The sequence below is a fragment of the Lithobates pipiens genome, unplaced genomic scaffold (genome assembly GCF_037356315.1).
Source record: "Lithobates pipiens isolate NorthernLeopardFrog02 unplaced genomic scaffold, aLitPip1_a1.2 Scaffold_13, whole genome shotgun sequence".
NCBI lineage: Eukaryota > Metazoa > Chordata > Amphibia > Anura > Ranidae > Lithobates > Lithobates pipiens.
Window position 1 is genome coordinate 54047857 of NW_027507718.1, and position 20904 is coordinate 54068760.

General features: G+C 43.9%; 1 protein-coding gene across 1 annotated transcript in view; it reads right to left on the reverse strand.

Moving 5' to 3' along the window:
- TTC39B (tetratricopeptide repeat domain 39B) overlaps nucleotides 1–4512 on the reverse strand; it is a 196370-nt gene extending 191858 nt beyond the window's left edge. Inside the window, exon 1 of the mRNA XM_077475121.1 lies at nucleotides 4328–4512. Within this exon, the coding sequence (XP_077331247.1) occupies nucleotides 4328–4363 (36 nt within the window). The 5' untranslated portion in view covers nucleotides 4364–4512. The remainder of the gene's footprint in view (nucleotides 1–4327) is intronic.
- Nucleotides 4513–20904: the final 16392 nt, after the last annotated feature.

The window sequence follows — 20904 nt, forward strand, 5'->3', positions numbered from 1 at the left end:
CGCGGCTAGGCTCCCAAAAAGTCCCACATATGTGGTATCCCCGTACTCAGGAGAAGCAGCAGAATTTATTTTGGGGTGTCATTTCACATATGCCCATGGCATGCGTGAGCAATATATCATTTAGTGACAACTTTGTGAAAAAAAAAAAAAAAAAGTTTGTAATTTTCCCCGCAACTTGTGGCAAAATATAAAATATTCCATGGACTCAACATGCCTCTCAGCAAATAGCTTGGGGTGTCTACTTTCTAAAATGGGGTCATTTGTGGGGGTTTTGTGCCATCTTGGCATTTTATGGCCTTCATAACTGCAATAGGTAGTGAGGAGTGAAGTCAAATATTTACGCCCTTAGAAAACCTGAAGGCGGTTCTTGGTTTTCGGGGCCCCGTACGTGGCTAGGCTCCCAAAAAGTCCCACATATGTGGTATCCCCGTACTCAGGAGAAGCAGCAGAATTTATTTTGGGGTGTCATTTCACATATGCCCATAGCATGTGTGAGCAATATATCATTTAGTGACAACTTTGTGTAAAAAAAAAAAAAAAAAAAATTATTTTTTGTCATTATTCAATCGCTTGAGGCAAAAAAATAAAATATTCAATGGGCTCAACATGCCTCTTATCAATTTCCTTAGGGGGTCTACTTTCCAAAATGGGGTCATTTGGGGGGGTTTTGTACTGCCCTGCCATTTTAGCACCTCAAGAAATGAGATAGGCAGTCGTAAACTAAAAGCTGCGTAAATTCCAGAAAACGTACCTTAGTTTGTAGATGTGACAACTTTTGCGCAAACCAATAAATATACAATTATTGACTTTTTTTTTACCAAAGACATGTGGCTGAATACATTTTGGCCTAAATGTATGACTAAAATTGAGTTTATTGGATTTTTCTAATAACAAAAAGTAGAAAATATCATTTTTTTTCAAAATTTGCGGTCTTTTTACGTTTATATCGCAAAAAATAAAAATCGCAGAGGCAATCAAATACCATCAAAAGAAAGCTCTATTTGTGGGAAGAAAAGGACGCAAATTTTGTTTGGGTACAACATTGCACGACCGCGCAATTACCAGTTAAAGCAGCGCAGTGCCAAATTGTAAAAAGACCTCTGGTCATTTACCAGCAAAATGGTCCGGTCTGAAGGTGGTTAAAAAGTCTAGGGGGGTGGCTTCAGGCTTATAATGGTGGCCAGGGATGGCAGCTTTAACATCAAGTCATCAGGCAGATCCCACTTGTTATAGATACTCAGCCCAGATAAAATACCCAAAAACCCAATAGAAGGAAGGGACTATAGTGAAGTACCATTTGGCAATGGGTTTATTGCACATAAAAAGATGTATACTTACAAGAAGCAAGATAAAATCAGGCATAAAAATCAAAGGAATGTGAGTACAAAAACGCCTCTCATGGCGTGCGTTCCAACGATAACCGGAAGTGACGTCAGAAGAACTAAGAACCGGAAATTACGTCTACGCGTTTCACCCCCACAGGGCATCATTGAGGACCTCTATGATGAAGGCTTATATGAGACATAATCATCCAAGCCTGTGCCCGAGCCAAGAAACAATTTAACCGCTTCCTGTCCGCTGGCCATCATATGATGCCCTGGACTTTGAGGGGTGATATCTGAATTATGCCTGCGGCTACAGGCATCAGATATTGTCTTTTAGAGCCGGCGATTCCCTACACCATAAGAATGATTATAGCATCAGTTCAACTGCTTGATCATTCTTATGGGTGGCGAGAGGGGACATCCCCCCCCTCCAACTCTTCTACCAACTCACCCCTGCCTTTGGAGAGTCGGAGAAGGGATCCGCCGGCACCAAAAATTTCCATTCAGTGCACCTCTGCCACTGACGGGTGCTTACAATGATCAGTTTTTATTTATGTAAAACCTTTATCTCAAAAAGGTAAAAAAAAAAAAAATATATATATATATATATATATATATATATATATATATATATATATATATATATATATATATATATATATATATATATATATACTGTTGTTGTAATTGATTATAAAGTATCATCTGGAGTTTGGCTTCAGGACCAGTTCACACCACATGCAGTCCAGTGCATTTTTTTCTGCATCACAAATTGCATTGATAGTAGGTTATAGAGCTGCACCATTCTGGATACAATTTTATTTTATTTTTATTTTTTTTATTTATTGCAGTGTATCGTTTCCCCCCAAAAAATGCGCAAATATAGAGTGACAAAATATTGCAATGAGCACCATTTTATTCTCTAGGGTCTCTGCTAAAAAAGAAAAAATATATATTATATTTCTGCCAGTAAATACCTTATACAGCCCACTTACTGTTTCTTGTCTGGTAATTAGCCTAGGCTTATGACATCATGCACAGCTCTCCCAATCACTCTCGTGAGAGTTTGCCAGTAAGGGAGGGGGTGATTCATAGGAGGGCCAATAAGAGCTGCAGAGATGGAGGTGTGCCTCTATGTAAATCCAGGAAGTGAACAGGCAGCATCTTCAGCTGCCCACTGTTCTAATGGCTACAGCCAGACACAGTGGAGGGAGGATTTCTGCAGCATATTTGGCAAGTACAGAATTACAGTACAGTGGAACCTTGGTTAATGAGTAATGTGGTTAACGAGTGTTTTGAAAGACGAGCAACTATTAAAAAAAAAAAAAATATCCTGACTCTGTTTGCAAGTGTTGTTTCGCAAAACAAGCAAAATTCAAGCTAACGTGGTCTGCAGTAACGCATTTGGCAGAGGTGCTGTGACACTCGGAATGGTTCGGAGCCGTTTGGAAATACTCGTAAATACTCCATTCCTGGGTGCTTCCGAGCCTTTTCAAGGGTTTCTGAGTTTTGCGGAGCTGTCCTCGTGTATTTCCGAGGCTCTCTGGCATCCTCCACCTCTGGCCACATGCGGTATTGCACGCAATAGAAGTCAACGCGGAACAAATTATCTTCGTTTCCATCGACTTCTATGGGGAAACTCGCTTTGATATGCGAGTGCTTTGGATTACAAGCATTCTCCTGGAACGGATTACGCTTGTAATCCAAGGTTCCACTGTTTATATAAAATAATAAGCAAAGTGGTTGGAGGGAAGCTTCAGAATGGCAAAGGTGTTTCTATTACAAATTATGTGACTGCAGTTCCTTTTTAAGGGAAAAAAAAAAGAGGGGGGGGGGGTGCACTGGAACGTACTAAAAACACACATGCAGAAAAGCATCCGGACTGCGCTTCTATGGTGTGAACTGGCAATCTGTAATGCCGCCTACCCACGACCAAACTTTCCGCCAGAAAAGATATTCCAATTGTGTGTGGGCTTTATCTGACTTTTTTCTTCAAAAATTCAGACAGACCTAGAAATAGGAATTGATTCCGTCAGATAAAACATGTTCTATCGGGAACACCGTTCGTCTGTATACTGGTCCGACGGACCAAAATACGACGCAAGGGAAGCTATTGTCTACTGGCTATTGAGCTTCCTTTTCTAATCCCGTCGTATGTCATCACGTTCAAAACGAATGGACTTTGGTCCTTACGTGTGTGGGCAATTCCGTTCAGTCGGACCTTTTCTGCCGTTAAGTCCGGTCGTGTGTACACGGCATTATCGTATTGAAATCTGCTAATACATTTAACACTCCCAGCCACCAGACTGCCAATGCTGCTGTGCCTCCTGTGCTCATTCATCCAGAGGTGTCTCTAATACAGGAGGTATGTTACTCGCCAGATCACCAGAGCAGAAAAAACACGAATGCAGCCACCACATTTACTGTTTGTAAGCTGCCATATATTACATTGTAGGTATGGGGTTTATTAGCAGCTTTAGAATTGTATGTCCCAACTATTGATTGAAATCTACTTCCCTTTGTGTGACTCATTGATCCATGTATAGGCTGATGATTGCTATTGGGGAGAGCTTGGTCGGTGTTTATTGAACGATCACATAGATCCACATTAGAAGTGTCAGGCTGGGTGACATGTGTGATGTGACAGTCACTAGGACACCCAGCACGTTGGATAGTAATGCATCTAGTAACCGATCCTGCCTGACTGCATTCTCCATTAGATGACAGAATGCTAGAGACTGGCCGGTGACGTCACCTGCTACTACCTGTGTCACACACAGTACTGCCCCAACCACCTGTTATCAGCTCCTTCCTCACAGGACAGCACTTTGTTATGTGTGTGTGAGGAGGGAGGAAGAGTGCTTTTTATTATTAGGAGCGCTACTATCTGAGTACTAGGAACCAACACCGGCGCGCACGCCATTTAAAGCTGGTCCCCTTCAGCCCACTCATTTATACCGGGCTCCTCCATGACCCCCCACACTGTGCCCCCGAACTCATACCTCGTCCTTCTCCGTGCCATTGCTGACGTGCGCCATGTTTCCGCCTGTGTTCCCCGGGTGTAGAATAACACTTCCCCGTTATGTCCGCTCTCCTCGTAGCCAGGCACACTCTTGGAGCGTTCAGTCAAAGCGCTCCGGCTCCTATTTCCTCAGTCTCCTCCTTTCTTGTGTGGACCCAATGTCAGCATGTACCTCCTCCAGACACACCTTCCCTTTCAGGCAGCCTTCCTTCACACACATCTGTGAGGGAGAACTGTGCCTCACACTACTATGGACTGATACTAAGGCCCCATACACACTATTACATTCTTCTCCTTTTTCTCTTCAGATTTACCAAAACCATGTAGTGGAAGGCAGACATGCCAGCCTGCAGAAACTCATTTCAGGGAGGTGGCAAACTTATTTCAGGGAGGTGGCACTTTGCGCCCGCAAACACCCCACTCCCCCCGGCAAAATATTATTTAAATCACTTTTTCAATATATTTTCACAGTACTTCTGGGGAAGGGGTATATGGGGTGGGTGGTATGTGGACGGTGTCAGTCGTTTTTTTTTTTCTTTAATAATAATTATTTTTTTTTACAATTTATTTTTATTTTATTTTTATCACAATGCTTTTTTGGGAGGGGGTTGGGGCAGTGGCCAGTGTTGGTAGGGCAGGGGAGAGTGGAGTCAGTAGTTTTTTATTTTATTTAATTTTTTTACACTTTCATTTATTTTTTATTTTTTTACAATATTTTTTTAATATTTTTTGGGGGGCTTGAAAAATATACCCCTGACCCCTGACATCTCCCCTTTGAGACAGACAAAGGGACTGAGGACACATTCCCCAGTCCCTTTCTCGGCACAGAGGCTCTTGTCCATTCATAAACTGAGCAGAGTAAACAGTTTACTCTGCTCATTTATCACAAGAACGATCTTGCTCACTGTGTCCATTAACTAGTTCCCTCTGCAGCCAGAGAGGAGGGAGCCGGAGGAGAACGGGGAGGGGGGCGGAGGACATGGAGGGGGCCAGAGGAAAACGGGGGTGGAAAAGGACATGGAAGGGGCTGGAGGAGAATGGGGGTGGAGAAGGACATGGAAGGAGCCGGAGGAGAACGGGGGAAGAGAAGGGCGTGGAGGGGGCCAGAGGATAACGGGGTGGAGAAAGAGATGGAGGGTGCTGGAGGAAAACGGGGATGGAGAAGGACATGGAGGGGGCCGGAGGAGAGCTGAGGTGGAGTAGGACATAAAGGGGGCCAGAGGAGAATGGGGGCGGAGAAGGACATGAAGGGGGCCGGAGGAGAACGGGACGGAGAAGGACATGGAAGGGGCCAGAGGAGAACGGGGGGCGGAGAAGGACATGGAGGGGGCAAGAGGAGAACGGGGGTGGAGAAGGACAGAGGGGGCTGGAGGAGAACAGGGGGCGGAGAAGGACATGGAGGGGGCCGGAGGAGAGCTGAGGTGGAGTAGGACATAGAGGGGGACAGAGGAGAACGGGGGCGGAGAAGGACATGGTGGGGGCCGGAGGAGAACGGGGTGGAGAAGGACATGGAGGGGGGCGGAGAAGGACATGGAGGTGGCCAGAGGAGAACGGGGGTGGAGAAGGACATGGAGGGGGCCGGAGGAGAACGGGGCGGAGAAGGACATGGAAGGGGCCAGAGGAGAACGGGGGCGGAGAAGGACATGGAGGGGGCCAGAGGAGAACCGGGGTGGAGAAGGACAGAGGGGGCTGGAGGAGAACGGGGGCAGAGAAGGACATGGAGGGGTCCAGAGGAGAGCTGAGGTGGAGTATGACATAGAGGGGGCCAGAGGAGAACGGGGGCGGAGAAGGACTTGGAGGGGGCCGGAGGAGAACGGGGTGGAGAAGGACATGGAGGGGGCAGAGAAGGACATAGAGGTGGCCAGAGGAGAACGGGGGTGGAGAAGGACATGGAGGGGGCCGGAGGAGAACGGGGCGGAGAAGGACATGGAAGGGGCCAGAGGAGAACGGGGGGCTGAGAAGGACATGGAGGGGGCCAGAGGAGAACCAGGGTTGGAGAAGGACAGAGGGGGCCGGAGGAGAACGGGGTGGAGAAGGACATGGAGGGGGGTGGAGAAGGACATGGAGGTGGCCAGAGGAGAACGGGGTGGAGAAGGACATGGAGGGGGCCGGAGGACAGGGGCGGAGAAGAACATGGAGGGGGCAGGAGGAGAACGGGGGCAAAGAAGGACATGGAGGTGGCCCGAGAGGAGCACACAGAGCAACTGGGGATGATCGGTGTGGCTGGAGGGACAGCTGTGATCACCAATCGCCCTGTATAGCTTTTTAGCTGACAGCCACGGGAAGGAGAGAAGGAGAAGCTGCTGTCAGCTAAAGATCTATACAAAGGAGATCGGTGATCACAGCTGATCCCCGTTGCACCGACCATTCTCGGGAGATCGGGAATTGAGATGTCTGCCAAGGGCCTGCCTGATTGCATGCAAATTGAAACTCTGAGGCCGCGTACACACGCGCGGACTGTTCGCCCAACCCTGTTCGTCAAACAGTTTGACAAACAGTCCGCTCAAAATTAGCATGAACGGACTTGACCACACACGATGAACGAACAGTCTGCTGAAACCGTGCGCGATGACGTGAACGGCACGTACGACGGGACTAGAAAACGACGTCCTATACACTGCAATGCAACCTTCGGCGTGTAAATCCTTTCTGAGTATGCGCGGAACTTAGTTTGACGAACAAGCCTACACACGAGCGGACTGTCCGCTCAAACCAAGTTTCAGCGGACAGTTTTACGGAAATTCCGAAAAACTTTGTTTGTCAGACTGTCCGCTGAAACTGTCCACTGAAGCCCACACACGAGCGGACTGTCCGCTGAAGCACTGTTCAGCGGACAAAGTTGGGGGAACAGTCCGCCCGTGTGTACGCGGCCTTAAGGTTTGACCTCATATTATATGGTTTTGGTAAATCTGAAGACAAAAATCTGCAGAAATTCTTATGCCACGTACACATGGTTGGATTTTCCGATGGGAAATGTTGGATATGAGCTTGTTGGCTGAAAGTCAGACCGTGTGTATGCTCCATTGAACATTTGTTGTCGGACTTTCGGCCAACAAATGTTGGCTAGCAGGTTCTCCAATTTTCTGCCAACAAAATTTGTTGTAGGACTTTCCGATTCTGTGTACACAAATCCGTCGCACAAAAGTCCACGCATGCTCGGAATCAAGTAGGAGCCAGAAGCGCTCAGTCTTGTAAAACTAGCGTTTGTAATGGAGATATCACATACGTCTTGTATGTCACTACTTTCGTAATTGTTGGCCAACATATGTGTGACCGTGTGCATGCAAGACAAGTTGGAGGCAACATTCTTCGAACAAAAATCGTCTGTTTTGTTGTCGGAAAGTCCGATCGTCTGTGCAGGGCATAATGGTGTGTATGAGGTCTAAGGGGCTGCACAAGTCTTCCCTTCACAGGAAACCTCACCACACTCACTGGATATTTGGGGGGCTATTTATTGGAAAAAAAATGTGCTGTGTTTGGAACATGTCGGTTTCCATTTGTTTCTTTTCACAGGGTGAGGCTGGGTTCACATATGGGGTCCGGTGCATTCCTGTTCACTGGTTCAGGTCCAAATTTTTCTCCAAATTCACACCTGAACCGGACCCAAAAACACACAGAACCCTTCTGGAATTCGCACCATGGCCGCCCCGGACATGTGTGAACCAGTGTTCTCTCAAAAGAGTCAACTCGTCAAAATCTACAACAACGATAGTTCTGGTGACTCTCCAGCAGCAATAATTGCAGATTTGGGCATCTTGGCTGTTTTCACAGAACTCTGGCAGTGTAAGCTGCTGCTCCATTTTCTTTTCTGGGGGGGGTGTGGCAAACAAACCACACTGCCAATGTTCTGTGAAAATAGCCAAGTCGTTGTGTACCATAGTCAGGGCAGCCATAAGGGGGGTACAGCCGATACAACTGTAAGGGGCCTTGGGGTCCGCGGGGCCCGCCCAGGCCAGAAGGCAGGACAGGTGAAGGGGAGCCGTGCTGTGCACTATAGATGAGATCTCACAACTTTTGCTGCTTTCTGTGTCATTGAGCTCAGACATCAAGCTCTTTACTGCCACCTCTGGCTACTATGTGCATGTGCACCCCTCGTGTGAGCTGCCTGTACTGTGCTCCTCTGTGTCAGCAACATGTCAGCTTTGTGAAAATGAGCTGGGACTAGGTAGCAATATTCCCTTTTACAAGTATGGGCTGTGAAGGAAAGGGAGGGGGGCTGTTTGTGTACAGGGAGGGGCCAGCGGCTTGTGTGTTTACAGATTTGTGCATGTGTGGAGCTGACATATATAAAGGTGTGAGGTGGGCTGGCATATATACAGGTGGGGGGCTGACATATATACAGGTGTGAGGGGGCTGACATATATATACCGGAGTGAGGTGGTCTGACATATATACAGGTATGAGGGGGGGCCTGACATATATACAGGTGTTAGGGGGGCCTGACATATATAAAGGTGTGAGGGGGGCTGACATATATACAGATATGAGGGGGGCTAACATATATACAGGTATGGGGGGGGGCCTGACCTATATACAGGTGTGGGGGTCTGACATACTGTATATACAGGAGTGAGGGGGGCTGACATATATACAGGTATAAGGGGGGCTGACATATATACAGGTATGTGTGGGGGGGGCTGACATATATACAGGTGTGGGGGACTATCACAAGGAATGTAAACATCCCTTGTAATAGAAAAAAGCATGACAGGTCCTCTTAATCATGACATCTGCGGTCAAAAAGTCCTGATGCAAAAAAAATAATAATTGTCATTTGAAAAAATGACAACAGAAAAATGTGCCTTTAAGAAGTATGGGCGGAACTAATTTCCATACCCAGCAATGTGAAGGAGCCAATTGCCTCCGCTGCTACCGACGGCTCCGGTAAGCGGCGGAGGGCGCAGGAGAGCGGCGGGAGGGGGGCCCCTCTCAAACATGGTAACCAATAATGGTGATCTTGCGGCAAATCCACAGAGCCTCGTCGCGGCACCCTGGAGTCTGTGGTCCCTAACAATAACTTATAAGTGTTTCCACAGTGGAAGCACATGCATTATGATGGATAGATGGAAGGCAGGTGGACTGAAGGGGATCCCGCCCCTCCTTAAAAGGTACAGGAGCACACTGAACTCGTAGTATGTAGCTCAATGGCTGCAAAAGTGTCAGTGCGTTGCCTGACCAATACACAGTGATACAAAAAAAGCGGCACTGCCCCATCTATAACTGGCCATCGCAGTAAGCAGCATGTTTTTGCTTTCACACTGGGGCAGCAGGTCCATTATTGGTAAAGCGCACCCGTGTTGCGGCACTTCCGAAGCACTTTTCAGGCGCTTCGGAAGTGCTGCCTATTCATTCCAATAGGCAGGAGCGGTGTATACACTGCTCCTACACCGCCTCAAAGATGCAGCTTGCAGAACTTTTTTTCCCATCCCGCAAGCGAAAAAAATATATATCCTGGTCCCTTAAAGCAGGTTACACAGCACAGTGCTTGTGCTGTGTAATCTGCCCCCCTCTAAACTGTAAAAAAACCTCCCTGAATCTGTCACTTCCTGTATGCCCTCTCTGCACTGACCACGAAAATCAGGGCTGCTGACCCCTGATCACCTTGGTCTGAGTGTGTCTCTGCATCATACGCTGCTGTCGCCGCTATTCTTGAAAAAAAAAATTTAAATTGTCACTGCCAGCCCATCTATAGCACACTATGTAAGTTGTTTTAACAAATGAATGTTCAAAATACCAATTTTGAGCTGTCTTCAGGCCGGTCACGTGACTTGCAGCCGCTTTATATCTATGAGACAGATCTTCTGCAGGAGGAAACGGGTGGCCACATGATCTCCCTGGCTGACGTCAGAGGGAGATCACAGCCCCTGCCACAGAAGCCATCCATCGGAGCTGTAAAGTGGCCACGAGTCATGTGACCGGCCTGAAGACAGCTCAAAATCTGTATTTAGAACATTCATTTTTTAAAAACAATTTTACATAGTGTGCTATGCCAGCCTCTAATAGAGGGGCTGGCAGTGACTTAGAAAAACAAGGTTAACAAATACTTTAAACTTTATTACAATAGACCCTTTCCCTTATCTCCTTCTTCACACCGGCACTGACAAGCCTGCAGTTGTATGCATTTATAGGGCATTATTAAACATATTAGGCTACTTTCACATTGCGGCATGGTGGGCGCAAGCGGTAAAGCGCTGCTATATTTAACGGTGATTTATCGTAGTTTTAGCGACCCCTCTAGCGGCCGAAAAAGGGTTAAAAACACTCGCAAGGTGCCGCTACATCGGCGCTTTGCAGGCGGGTTTGCAGCGCTGCCCCATTGTTTTAAGGCTATCAGCAGATCAGCCTCTACAAACTCATCAGTGCCTAAAAATGACAAGAAATGGAGAGCGACCAAGCATGTGCAAAGCAGGATGAGACAGCCTATTACTGGATTTAAACCCCTTCCGCCTGGTCTATTGTAATATAATGTCCTTCCAGGATCATGTCTCGCACTCCTCCCACAGGCTGCGCTCCAGTGTGATCTGTCAACATAGTTGATGACAAGATCACTGTACCAGCCTGCTACTGGTACCATGTGATCACTGTGGCCAATAACAGCAGATCACATGACAATTGTACACAATGAAAGGCTTTGATTCATGGCTTTCATTGTGTGCTATTGTGATGAGCTCTGTGATTGGTCACAGAGATCACACGGTACAGACAGGGCCAATCACAGCCCATGATTCAGGGCTGGCTTAGCCCTTCCTTCTCTGGGCTGGCTGCTCAGCTGTCGGCTGATTTCCAGCTCTCATCTCTCCACAGTCACCCAGCTGTTCCTGATCCTACTCGTCGGACCTGCCTACTTAAAGCTGTCCAGCTCAATTCATCTCTGCCTTCGCCTTGGTCACATCACAAGAAACCATCTCCCGCGGTTCTGTTTAAAGACTGGCTTGCTGACATCTCTTCTGGCTCCTTACCTTGCTTGCTGTTGCTCCACTTGGATCCCTGACTTCTGGCCTGGCTGATTACTCAATATGGTTACTGGACTCTGGCTATGCTTTGACTACGCTTACTCTATTTACCTTTTTATTTTTTATCAATAAACAAGTGTGAATTAATTGTACTTCTGTCTCGGTCTGGTTCATGGTTTCTGACACCATCTGTACCATTACTAATCACAATACTAAACACTAAATGAGTAGTTTTCATTTAGAAAAAATTGTTGCTTGTAACTGTAAAATTTACAGTTAAAAGCAATCACCGTGTAAGAAAAAAACAAATCTTGAATATGTCATCAGAATAGTACAGTGTTACTATGGTAGCACTGTATTGCTCTTACTCAACAGGACTATGTAAATGCTTCCTCTGTCCAGAACCAGCACTATACAAGACCCCTTAGCTCACCGAATTGACACAGGGTGACTTACACATAGGAGGGGCCATGGGAGCTGGACCAGGAGCTTCCAGTGCTCTCCAAGGTAAGCTGGGTTCCACAATCCCCCACCCTAAGTGACTCCGTCACACTCTGATCACTGTATGTAAAAAAAAATGAATAATAATGATTATCAATGTCCCTAATCACCACGACACCAGTTATATGATAATGTTGTACTGAACTGGTGACAGCATGTAAAAAAAATGTAAACAATGTTTTTTAAATTTTTTTTAAAATGTCTTTAGATTCTGAAAATTGAGACAAAAAATGACTAGCAAGAAGAAAAAAAACGAATATTGAATGGACTTTATAATGCACATAAGTACTCTATCTAAAAAATAGTAGAAATATTTTATTATTTAGTTGTCACAGATTAACACACATTAAACAGTCACATATATATAATACAACCATTATTTGCATAAAAAGTGGTATTGCTGTAACCCATACTGCCTGATCATTGATATTATCCAATAGGGCTTATAGCATAACATGTAGTACAACAATCAATAATACAAAGCCATTGATTTGGTATCCGGTAGCAGAAAAGTATTCAGAATCCCAAAAAAATGGTGTCAGGCGTGTGGGTCCAGATTTTTAACTAGAAGGATAGCTCGACATGTTCCGCGCTCAATTATCGCTTCTTCAGGAGAGATTCATACTAAAAAATATATGTACATATACAAATCAAAAAACATATGATAACAATCATTTTAATACATAATTAATGATTTTAAAAAGAAAAAAAGCAGAAAAAAAAACACAACCTGGGTGTCTATCACATATAACCCATGCTGATGCCTAGAGAGTGCTGTACCGCCAGGACCCTTCCGCGAGGATAGACGGAGGAGAAAAAGGGGACACACCAGCACCAATGATAAAAAACAGATTAATTTTCTAGATCTAGTTATTTTTAAAGATCACAACAATGTCCTTGCTACAAACCTTTACCGCAAAGACACAGCTGGTAATACCCTATTACATGCCACCAGTGCACACCCACCCTCTCTGATTCGGAGTATTCCATATGCCCAATACAGTAGACTATGCCGGAACTGTACCCTCCAAAAAGACTTTAATGATCCGGCTAAACTATTAAGAACACGACTCTTGGCGAGAGGCTACGGGAAAACACTCTTACGTAAGGCCTACAATAAAGCCCTTGGGAAACAACGCAATGATCTATTGTTTAAAGTGGTTGTAAACCCTTACAAACCCCTTTGACCTACAAGAAAGCCTAGATTAAGGCTTGCCTGAAGGTCCAAGAATTATCTCCTAAACCTACACGGTTTAGGAGATATTTGCCGAAAGACAGGCACCGCTGTGAGCGCGCCGCAGTAAACGGCGATATGCTGTGAGTGGCGGCTCCAGTGAGCATCATCGCGGCTCCGACGAATGACAGTGCCGGAGCAGTGAGACCCACCAAGAAGATGGAGGCTCCATCGCTGGCTCCTGTGTCAGGTAAGTGACACATAATGGACTACTATGCGATGCATAGTAGTCCATTATGCTTTACCTTTGCAGGGAATCAAAGAGGAAGTAAACCCATCAGGGTTTACTTCCTCTTTAAAACTCCTAAACCACTAACATTTCAAACTAGCAAGATAATCACCAAATTTTCTTCGCAACACGAAGACCTGAGGTGCATCCTGGATGCACATTGGCCATTACTATTTGATGATCCAATCCTAAGCAAATATGTCAAGGACCAGCCAAAGATCGTATTTAGAAATGCTCACTCCCTTAGGGTCACTATACCCCTTTTGAGAATGATAGGCCCCATTTACCACTTGGAACATCTCCATGTAGGGCTTGTACTTTCTGTCCCTGGGTGTCAACTGGTTCGAAGATTGTACTTCCCAATGGAGAGATTGCTCTAAATTTTCTCTACACAAGGCCTCATTTACCTTATGACATGCCAATGTGGCTTGTTTTATGTGGGGAAGACGGCCAGGCAGTTAAGACAAAGAATCAATGACCCCATTTATTATTCGGGAAATGGCAAGATGCTAACCCCTGTGAGTCGACACTTAGATCTATACCACCGGTTTGATACCTCCATGGTGTCTTTTACTGTTCTGGCCGTCACCCCCAAAAATCCAAGAGGCGGCGAGTGGGACAAATTTATTCTCCAAAGAGAAACTCTTTGGATAGAACGCCTCAATGCAACACGGTTACAAGGTCTTAATGAAGCCCAATCATATAGACCATTTTTATAGGTAGCTGACATTTATTTAAATAATCACTGTTCCCTTTTTTTTCCCCTTCATCTCCCTCCTCCCTCCTCTCTCCCCTTTCCCCCCCTCCCTCTCTTCTTTCCCCCTCCCTCCCCTCTTTCCCTTTTTCCTTTGAGATCTGATAATTTCTTGTCTACATTTCCTTCCTTTTAATAGGTCCCACATTTCTTGTATTCTATAATTGATTGATTGACTGTCATATTTTCTATGCCTCCCTGACATGGCATCTTCATTATTATGTTACTCATACTTATGTTTTCATGATTCGCAATGATACTTTTTTGAGGTTTTTTTTTTTTTCTTTTCTTGCGAATCTTTATTATGTTGTTTTTTTATCAAAATAAAAAGAATCTTTTCTTTTTCTTTTATTTTTATTTCTAGTCTTTCTTGCTCATGCCTATTGATTGCTGTTGCTCGGATCTGGCTGCGATTGTGGCGGATGGTGCATACTGGGTATGTGTCCTTCCTGGCATCCGGTGGTTTTTGGGGCATTTGGTGGGTGGATGTGGCCGTGCAGAGCCCTACATCCGTCTCTCCTCTAACCGGATGTGCGGTGATTGACTGGGATCGGGGGTCACTTGTTTTGGTCCCTTAGCTAGTCCCCGCCTCTGCTGCTCACGTGACACCATTCTGGGTACCGTCACTTGACGTTGCCCCCTGGCGCACGCGCAGCAGCCTTCAGCCGGGCCGTGGTCACGTGACTCCTCCTAGAGAGGCACACCCACGGCCGGAGTTTGTTATTTAAGCGCCTGACGTCATTGCTAATACGCCGTAGGTATAGCGCTGTTATTGATGCGGAAAGAATTGGTCATGGCGGGTGTTTCTGCTCTCCCACAGGAGGTAAACATTTCTAACTTTGAACACTACACTTCATCAGACGTGACTAGTCTGACTGTGTACTACTTTAGCACTGTTGGTTGTTTATCATGCCTAGACTATTTCTATTTGTCCCCTGTCTTAGATCGTAATTTAGGTGGCGATACTGTCGTCTAGATACTTGATCAAAGCATCAACCTTAGACCACTATTTCCATCATCCAGCGACACTTCTGGCACCTTACTCCTGGCTACGATGAGTTTAACTGTGATGGGCACATGCAAATTAATTCCCCGCTATTAATACTTCCACAGTACCTCTTGCTTGCTTATCAGCAAGCTGAAAAATATTTACATACAGCCTTTTCTAATTCTACGGTAAGGTTATGTGTTATAACATATATTTGGATTAGCTTTTCTATGCTGCCATAATACTCATCACATACCTTATACACAATCTCTCTCTGGAAAACTTAAATACAGGGATATTGATATTTTCTATTTATTTATTTATCTACACACATCTAAGTATTTGCCAATTATTGGTTTTCTATATGGATGCACTATTTATATATGTTTAACAGTTTATACATTGCTCGGTAGCTTGATAGGCAGTGCATGCTTAATGCTACTCTCAGTGCTGGCTGCATTGTATCTGCATGTGTATCTGCTTGCAGACTTCCATTCTCCCACTTTGCTCCTTACTTTCCGGGGGTCCTTTTGGAGGTATGTCCCCTTTTGCTCCTCCGTCTATCCTCACGGACGGGTCCTGGCGGTACAGCACTCTCTAGGCATCAGCATGGGTTATACGTGATAGACACCCAGGTTGTGTTTTTCTTTCTGGTTTTTTTCTTTTTAAAATTATTAATTATGTATTAAAATGATTTTTATCATATGTTTGTTGATTTGTATATGTACATATATTTTTTAGTAGGAATTGCTCCTGAGGAAGCGCTAATTGAGCGTGGAACATGTCGAGCTATCCTTCTAGTTAAAAATCTGGACCCACACGCCTGACACCATTTTTTGGGGATTCTGAATACTTTTCTGCTACCGGATACCAAATCAATGGCTTTGTATTATTGATTGTTGTACTACATGTTATACCAGTGATGGCAAACCTTGGCACCCCAGATGTTTTGGAACTACATTTCCCATGATGCTCATGCACTCTGCAGTGTAGTTGAGCATCATGGAAAATGTAGTTCCAAAACATCTGGGGTGCCAAGGTTCGCAATCACTGTGTTATACTATAAGCCCTTTTGGATAATATCAATGATCAGGCAGTACAGGTTACAGCAATACCACTTTTTATGCAAATAATTGTTGTATTATATACATGTGACTGTTTAATGTGTGTTAATCTGTGACAACTAAATAATAAAATATTTCTACAATTTTTTAGATAGAGTACTTACGTGCCTTATAAATCCATTCAATATTAGTTTTTTTCTTCTTGCAATTAATATCGGGATGTTGGCACATTAATATAGGTGTGTTCGCAGTGTCACCCTGCGATACATAAGTTTTTTTATGCACTTCCTAATTCACAAAAAATATCTACTTAAAAAAACTCGCCATGCCTCTTACTAAATACTATGGACTGTCTACTTGCCAAAAAGGGGTAATTTGTAAGATATTTGTCCTGCCATTTTTGGGCCTCAAGAAATGAGATAAGCCATCAGTACATCAGGATTGTGCACTCTATAACTTTCCTACAGCCTAAATAATACACACTGATTTGGGTATTAGTATACATTTATGAAAGTTTGGACCATTTGTATGTTGCAGTCTGCTTGGTATTATTTAAGCTGGTCTATCAGAAATTTTACATGTTTCAATGCAACCTGATCTTAGCAGTTTTCAATTTTGACCCTAAGTATTATTATGGTAATATAGATTTATATAGCTCCAGCATCTTCCACAGTCCTGTAAAAAGTCAGAACATGAAGGGAAAAAGCAAATCTGGAAATAATAACACTGCTTAAAAGACCTTACAGTACAAATACATAAAATAAAAAAAGTAAGAGAGATTTAGCATCAGTAGTTGCATTATAGATAATAGTGTAAATTACTCCAAGCTTCTGCTTTTTTAGTATATTGGGATAGGCTATTTACATATGAATACCGTTTTGAAACATAATGTCTTGGTGATTACTGTTGCCTATAAATACATACATTGCAATTTGATTTAATCTGCTTGTAGCAGTGACATTTGCTGATTCATAACAAGAAAACCTGATTGCTACATTATTATTCTGGTCAGTTTCCAGAGAAGGTTTTATAGTAGGTAATCTGCTTTTGTAGAGGTAAGTAAACAGATCAGTTAAAGCACCCTTCATTTTTTATAAAAGCTGACTTTTGTTTAATTTTATTATTGCTTTACATTTTTTTAATATATTTTTTTTATTCTATACAAAACTTTTTTTTTTTTACACTCTCATTTTTTTTTTTATATTAACTTTATTGCTATCACAAGGGATGAACAACATCCCTTGTGACAGCATGGGCTGTGGCAGGTCCTATTTATGGAGAGATCTGACAGACCTCAGATCTCTCCTGTAGCCTTCAATGCAGTCAAACAGACACAGATTGGTCTTATTGGCTGCTTTCCTGGCCGCTAACAGGTAGGTAAACAGAGAGGCGGTACCGGAAGTGATGCCATATTCGTTGCTTCCTGTTTCCGGGGTCACAGAGAGGGAGGAACAACGTCAGTTCTTCTCTCTCTCTCTTTTCTGTGTAGCCATAACCACCGGTCACATTGCTCCTGGGCTCTGCGATTGGACGGCAGAGCCCTGGAAAGGCGACAGCCAGAGGTGATCAACCACTCGAATTACTTCTTCTGAAAAGGGAATCAAACTCATACTGGGATAATACATGGATGTGCTAATGTCGGCAAGTGGTTCAGCAGTGGGCTGGGAAGCCAGCTGCTGCATCCTTAACAACCGCTGACTTAGCAGTTGTCAACGGGTTTCACCACTGGCAGTTGAATGTAAACAAAAGAATGCCGGCAATGAAAAATAAAATAAAAGAACAGCATTGGAGTCCCCTTAAAATCCATACCAGACCCGAATCTTATTTTTTTTAAACACATGGGGTCGCCCCAAAATCGGTCACTGGGTAACCCGGCCCCCTTGTGATGCCATCAACCGGGGCATACTGGAGTGATTACATCACAAGGGGTGGCGCCACTTGACACCCCTTAGTTATTTAAGAACTGTCAGACAGTGGCGCTCTCAGACGGCGGGAGCGTTTGTCATGTGCGGATCTCCTTTTTTTCAGGGTGGAGGCGGTAGCATTATTTGTTTTTGACACTTTTTGGTAAATGAGTAGGGGTACAATGTACTCCACACTAATTCACATGGGCAGGCTGCATCTATGGTCCCCCTTGTTAAATTCTGTTAAATAAGCTCCCTGCCTGTAGACCCCTACAACCACTGATCAGGGTTATGGGAAGAATAGGATTTTTCTAACAGCTTACCTGTAAAATCCTTTTCTTTGAGTACATCACGGGACACAGAGCCACAGCATTTACTGAATGTGTTATATAGGCACCTTTAGGTGATGGACACTGGCACACCCTAGACAGGAAGTTTAGCTCCCTATATAACCCATCCCCTTACTGGGAGTACCTCAGTTTTGTAGCAAAGCAATATACCTGTATTAGAAGAGGGGAGGGAAAAAGAAAGAAAAGGATTTTACAGGTAAGCTGTTATAAAAATCCTATTTTCTTTTTTGTACATCACGGGACACAGAGCCACAAGATTTACTGAATGGGATGTCCCAGAGCAATGCTATCTGAGGGGAGAGAGACACAAACAAAAGTAGGGTGTAATCAGACCTGAGGACCTATATTGCTGCCTGCAGCACACTGCACCTAAAGATGATATCCTCAAGCCTTCTCACATCCACTTGGTAGAATCTGGTGAATGTATGGACTGAAGACCATTTTGGGCCTTGCAGATTTGAGCCATGGAGGCCTGGTGATGCACTGCCCATGAAGCACTAACAGCAGTGGTGGAGTGCACTTTGATTTGAAAAGGTAGAACTTTCCTCTTCAAACCATAAGTTTGAATAATTACTTGCTGAATCCACTTAGCAATCGTAGATTTCAATTATGCCTGTCCTTTTCTAGGACCTTCAGGCAACACAAACAAAACATCAGTTTTCCGAACTTGAGCAGTCACCTCCAAATAGATTTTGATCGCTATCACTACATCCAGAGAATGTAGTGACTTTTCTTCCATAGAACCAGGTTCTGGAAAAAATTAAGGCAGAACAATATCCTGGTTTAGATGAAAACCTGAAACCCCCTTCAGTAAAAAGCTAGGATGAGGACGCAATACTACTCTATCCTAGACATGTGCACACTGAAATATTTCATTTCGGAATTTTGTTTTCGTCCGAAAAATACATTTAGTTACTCCCAAAATTCGTTTCTATTGATTTAGTTTTTTGTTAAAAATTCCATTAGTCCAAAAATCCTAATTAAGGTTGAATCTTTCATTGAAAGCTTATGGTGTCTGTTGAATGTTCAAAGAAGATTCGACGGAACAGATAAACTGTATGACTCCGTATAGTTTAGCTGCTCCGTTGAATCTTTTTAGAACTTTCGACACACACCATAAGCCAAAGATTCGACGTTTGTGTGTTTTTTTGCTGAAAATGGACTGGTGATAGTGATCACTGATCAGACAAGTAACATGATTGAGATTCTATATAGATTCTATATACCCTATCTATAATATAGAATCTATAATAATAAATCCCCCACAACATGGGCAGCCTCTGAGGCTTTCACAACACTAGTACCACTATCAAGTTCACAACACTAATACAATAGCAGCAGATTATTATGAAAAAGTTGAGTTGAACTGTAGCTTGCTTCACTATTGTTCTGCTGCTGTGCTTATGCTTAATTGCTAAATAATTTAGGTTCTCTGACAAGCGGACCAGCAAAGATTGACTGTCTTCTGAAATGTTTCAGTGTGTGTGTCTCTCTCTGCTAGCAATCGTAAGTAAAAGTAAGTTGGCTGTACATGTGTACTTCTAGCTATTTTACTGACCCTCCTCTTTGGTTACAATCAGCCAATAACATTCATCATCATCATTATTTTTATTTTACCTCCCTCACCCAATTCCAGCAGCGATCTTTTCTCTCTATGTCGAATCTTTTCTCTCTATGTCGAATCTTTCCTCTATATGTCTGTAGAATAATCCTGGACTAATAAAGTTAAGGTTAGGCACATTCGACCACAGGTTCGATGGACACAGATTGTTATTGTCAGCGTCATGTCGAATCTCCTATTTATATTGAACTGTTGTCACAGCGAAAACAAAAATAAAGCATTTGTTTATGTCGGATCTTTAATTTTTTGGATTCTGCACTTTCGTTATCATTTGTTAAAACAATAACGAAAATACCTGAAATTCGGACAAAAATGCATTTGGACGAAAACGAATGCACATGTCTACTCTATCCTTGTAAATGATTAAATATGGCTTTTCACAAGAAAGAGATGCCAATTCTGATACCCTTCTTTCAGAGGAAATGGCTATCAGAAAAACTAGCTTCCTTGTCAAAGGGAAAAAGGGAATATGTTGTATCGGCTCAAAAGGCTGTTTCTGTAATGCCGACAGAACTAAATTCAAGTCCCAAGGGATCAGGGGTGCTCTAATCGGTGGATTAAGCCACATTACCCCCTGTATAAATCTTCAGATCAAAGAATGCAAAGCAAGCGGACGTTGAAACAATACCGATAAGGCAGAGACCTGGCCCTTGATAGTACTCAAGGCTAACTTAATCTCTAACCCCATTTGCAGAAAAGCAAGGACTCTACCCTACCTATGACATACTTTTTGGGATGTCAACCCCTGGATTCACACAGGGAAAAATATGCCTTCCGGACTCTATAATAAATGACTCTGGAGGCTGGTTTCCTTGCATTAATCAGGGTAGATATCACTGAGCCTGAAAGCCAGCGATTCTTCAGAATGTGGGTTTCAATAGCCAAACCGTTAAATTTAGCACTTGTAAGATAGGGTGGAACACTGGTCCCTGCGATAGCAGGTCTGGACATAGTGGTAG